The 3716-nt window shown below is 37.4% G+C and overlaps 1 protein-coding gene across 1 annotated transcript; it reads right to left on the reverse strand.

Annotated features, from left to right (window-relative positions):
* Positions 1-467: 467 nt before the first annotated feature.
* LOC107014361 (acetolactate synthase 2, chloroplastic) lies at positions 468-2780 on the reverse strand. The gene has a single exon (XM_015214237.2). The coding sequence runs from the start codon at positions 2660-2662 to the stop codon at positions 683-685; it is 1980 nt and encodes a 659-aa protein (XP_015069723.1). The 5' UTR covers positions 2663-2780; the 3' UTR covers positions 468-682.
* Positions 2781-3716: the final 936 nt, after the last annotated feature.

Genomic DNA, 3716 nt, shown 5'->3' on the forward strand with positions numbered 1-3716 from the left:
CAATTCAAGTTCTAACTTCTTAATATCATTTGGTGATTTGGTCATTTGGTGTATTTCGGAGGAGGAATCTTCTTCAAATTATAGTATAAATTTAAAAACTATTAATTTATACTTAGAAAAATAAAAAAAATAATTATATTTTCTTAATCCCAAAAAATATCGTCCCGTTTATCCCGTCCCGTTCCATCCCGGTCCGTTCCGGTTCGTTCCGGTTCCATCCCGATATATAGTGAAACGGGACGGAACCGATTATTCATCCCGGTCCGTTCCGGTTCGTTCCGGTCCGATGAACCGGTTCCGGTCCGTTGACCAGTCTTACATTCAAGTGTTTCCATATATTCTAGTTACACAAGCTATTATCCTCGTGTCCGTTTTAAGCCACCCGTTTTCAAATTATCCTCGTGTCCGTCGTTTTAAGCCACCCATTTTCAAACAGAGCTCCAGATAATGAAATAGGTGCTGCCAATAAAAAATAATAATCTGAATCCTTCCATTCGACAAAAGCAAGATGATGCAAAACTTTAAGTGAACATAAATACCAAGTAGAAGATAGTACAACAGCCACAACAAGCAAAGCCACGCCAAAGACTAACAGCAAACTAGACAAATCGAACACTTTGGCTTAATAGAAGTTTATTTTAGATAATACAATGTCTAGAACTAGTTATGCAATTTCTTAAAGTCAATAGGAACATCTCCCATCACCCTCCGTGATCACATCTTTGAAAGCACCACCGCTGGGAATCATAGGTAGAACGTGCTCCTGATGAGGTACAATCACATCCAACAAGTATGGCCCAGGAGTGTCTAACATCTTTTGAATGGCAGCTCTAAGATCATCCCTGTGTGACACTCTTGCAGCAGGTACGCCACAAGCCTCTGCAAATTTCAACATATTAGGGAAGATCTCTTCCTCGTTAGCAGGATCACCCAAGTAAGTGTGTGCTCTGTTAGCTTTATAGAATCGATCCTCCCATTGAACCACCATTCCCAAGTGTTGATTATTCAGCAACATAATCTTAACTGGGAGATTCTCCACCTTAATTGTTGCTAACTCTTGCACATTCATGATAAAACTCCCATCACCATCAATGTCAACCACAATGTCACCCGGTCTCCCAACAGCTGCACCTATAGCAGCAGGCAAACCAAATCCCATTGCTCCTAATCCACCAGATGTCAACCATTGGCGTGGCTTTTTGTACTTATAGTATTGGGCAGCCCACATCTGGTGTTGCCCCACACCAGTACTAATAATGGCATTTCCGTTAGTTAACTCATCAAGAACCTGAATAGCATATTGTGGAGGGATGGCATCACCAAAAGTCTTAAAATTCAGTGGGTACTTCATCTTCTGCTCCGTTAACTCCTGCCTCCAGGCAGAAAAATCCAACTTCATCTTACCTTCTTTACCCTCCAATATGGAATTCAATCCCTGTAATGCCAACTTGATATCTGCACAAATGGAAACATGAGGTTGCTTGTTTTTTCCAATCTCAGCCGAATCAATATCAATGTGGACAATTTTCGCTCGACTAGCAAAAGCTTCCAATTTACCAGTAACTCGATCATCAAACCTCACCCCAAATGCAAGCAACAAATCACTACTATCCACAGCATAATTAGCATACACAGTTCCATGCATACCCAACATTTGAAGTGAAAGCTCATCCCCAGTTGGAAAAGCTCCAAGACCCATCAAAGTACTCGCTACAGGAATACCTGTAAGCTCCACAAATCGTCTCAGCTCCTCACTTGATTGCGAACACCCACCACCCACATACAAAACAGGCTTCTTCGACTCGGAAATCAGCCTAACAATTTGTTCCAAAAGCATTTCATTAGGCAATTTAGGTAACCTAGACATGTAACCAGGCAACCTCATTGGCTGATCCCAATTAGGTATCACCAATTGTTGCTGAATATCCTTAGGTACATCTATCAAAACTGGGCCAGGCCGTCCCGATTTCGCAAGAAAAAATGCTTCACGAACAACCCTAGGAATATCTTCTACATCCATAACAAGATAATTATGCTTCGTAATAGATCTCGTTACCTCAACAATAGGCGTTTCCTGGAACGCATCAGTACCAATCATCCTCCTTGGCACTTGACCTGTAATAGCAACAATCGGAATACTATCTAACAAAGCATCCGCAAGACCACTAACAAGATTTGTAGCTCCGGGACCAGAGGTAGCAATGCAAACGCCAGGGAACCCAGTAGCCCGTGCGTAACCCTCTGCAGCAAACACACCACCTTGCTCATGACGTGGTAGCACATTACGGATAATATTCGAACGTGTCAAAGCTTGATGAATCTCCATAGAAGCACCTCCTGGGTATGCAAATACATCCGTAACTCCTTCCCTTTCAAGTGCCTCCACAAGAACATCACAACCCTTTCTGGGTTCGTCAGGGGCGAAACGGGAAACGAATGTTTCAGGTTCAGAAACGTCGTTATGGGTGGTAGTGGATATGACGACATTGGCAACGGCAAAACCACGACGATTATGTTGAGCGTGGGTGAGATGAAGGGGTGAGGCTTTTTGTGGGTGATTGTGGAAAGAGAAGGTAGATCTAGGAAGAATGGTGGAAGATTTGGAGGAAGATGGAGGTAGGGTTTTGGAGAAACATGGAGATGGTGAGGCAGCAGCCGCCATTGTTGGTCGATAAAGGTGAGAGAAGTGAAAGGAAGAGGCAAAATGGCTGTAAGAAGTGATGAGCGCCACGAAAATGTGTTGTAAGGGTCCTACATTGACTCAAATATAAATGGAAAACAATTTATAAGTTCAAAATAAAAAATGTCGTAAATGATATTATATCCTTTGTAATATTGATGTTATTATGGTTCAAAAATTATCGCACCCTTCACTTTAACGGAAGATTAAATAGAAATATATAATATAATATTATATATTAATTTAATATTTAATAAATGTTGAATTGATAAATAAGATTATGATATGTGTATGTTCGTTAATATAAAAACTATGTATATTCTAATATTTGAATAATAAGGATATTAATATTTAAAAATATGACGAAAAATATGACATTTATGATAATTAAGAAATATATTTATGATTGGAAATTATGCATAATCTCACATCACCTTTCAATATGAGTCCTATTTTAAAAAATAATATTTTCATTTTTTTAATAAAATAAAACTTTTTGTGTCTTTCTAATTGATAACATGATTACATGGTAAGTATGAAAATAAATTGTTTGATTTTAGCTCTAACTTTTTTTTTGTTGGCCATGTTCCTTTTTATAATTAGTTTGGTTGTTTTTTTAAAAAAAATAATGCGGTGAGTTTTTATTATTCTAATAATGTAAAATCAGATTTATATTAAATTCAGCAAGGAGAAGTTAGAATAGAATGTGGCTTGATTTAAATGGATCTAGACAAATTTTAATAGGAAAAGACTTAACCCCTCCTATTCTATTTTTCCATAATCTCAAAGTTGACCGATTAAATGGGCTTAATTTTTATTTCCTACTCAATAATTGTATAAAATAATGACTTAAATAAAAGAGGACAAAATCTTAATAGGAAAAGACTTATTTACCCTACATCATGTGTTTAAAATCGAATTAAAATTAATAAATTGAATTGTAAAAAAGTTATTAATTTATCCATAATAAGTTATTGTTTTAACGATTTTAATAACAGTTCTTTTTTCTTATCGGATTAGTTCTTAACAGTTTGTG

The sequence above is a fragment of the Solanum pennellii genome, chromosome 3, assembly GCF_001406875.1.
Source record: "Solanum pennellii chromosome 3, SPENNV200".
Classification (NCBI taxonomy): Eukaryota; Viridiplantae; Streptophyta; class Magnoliopsida; order Solanales; family Solanaceae; genus Solanum; species Solanum pennellii.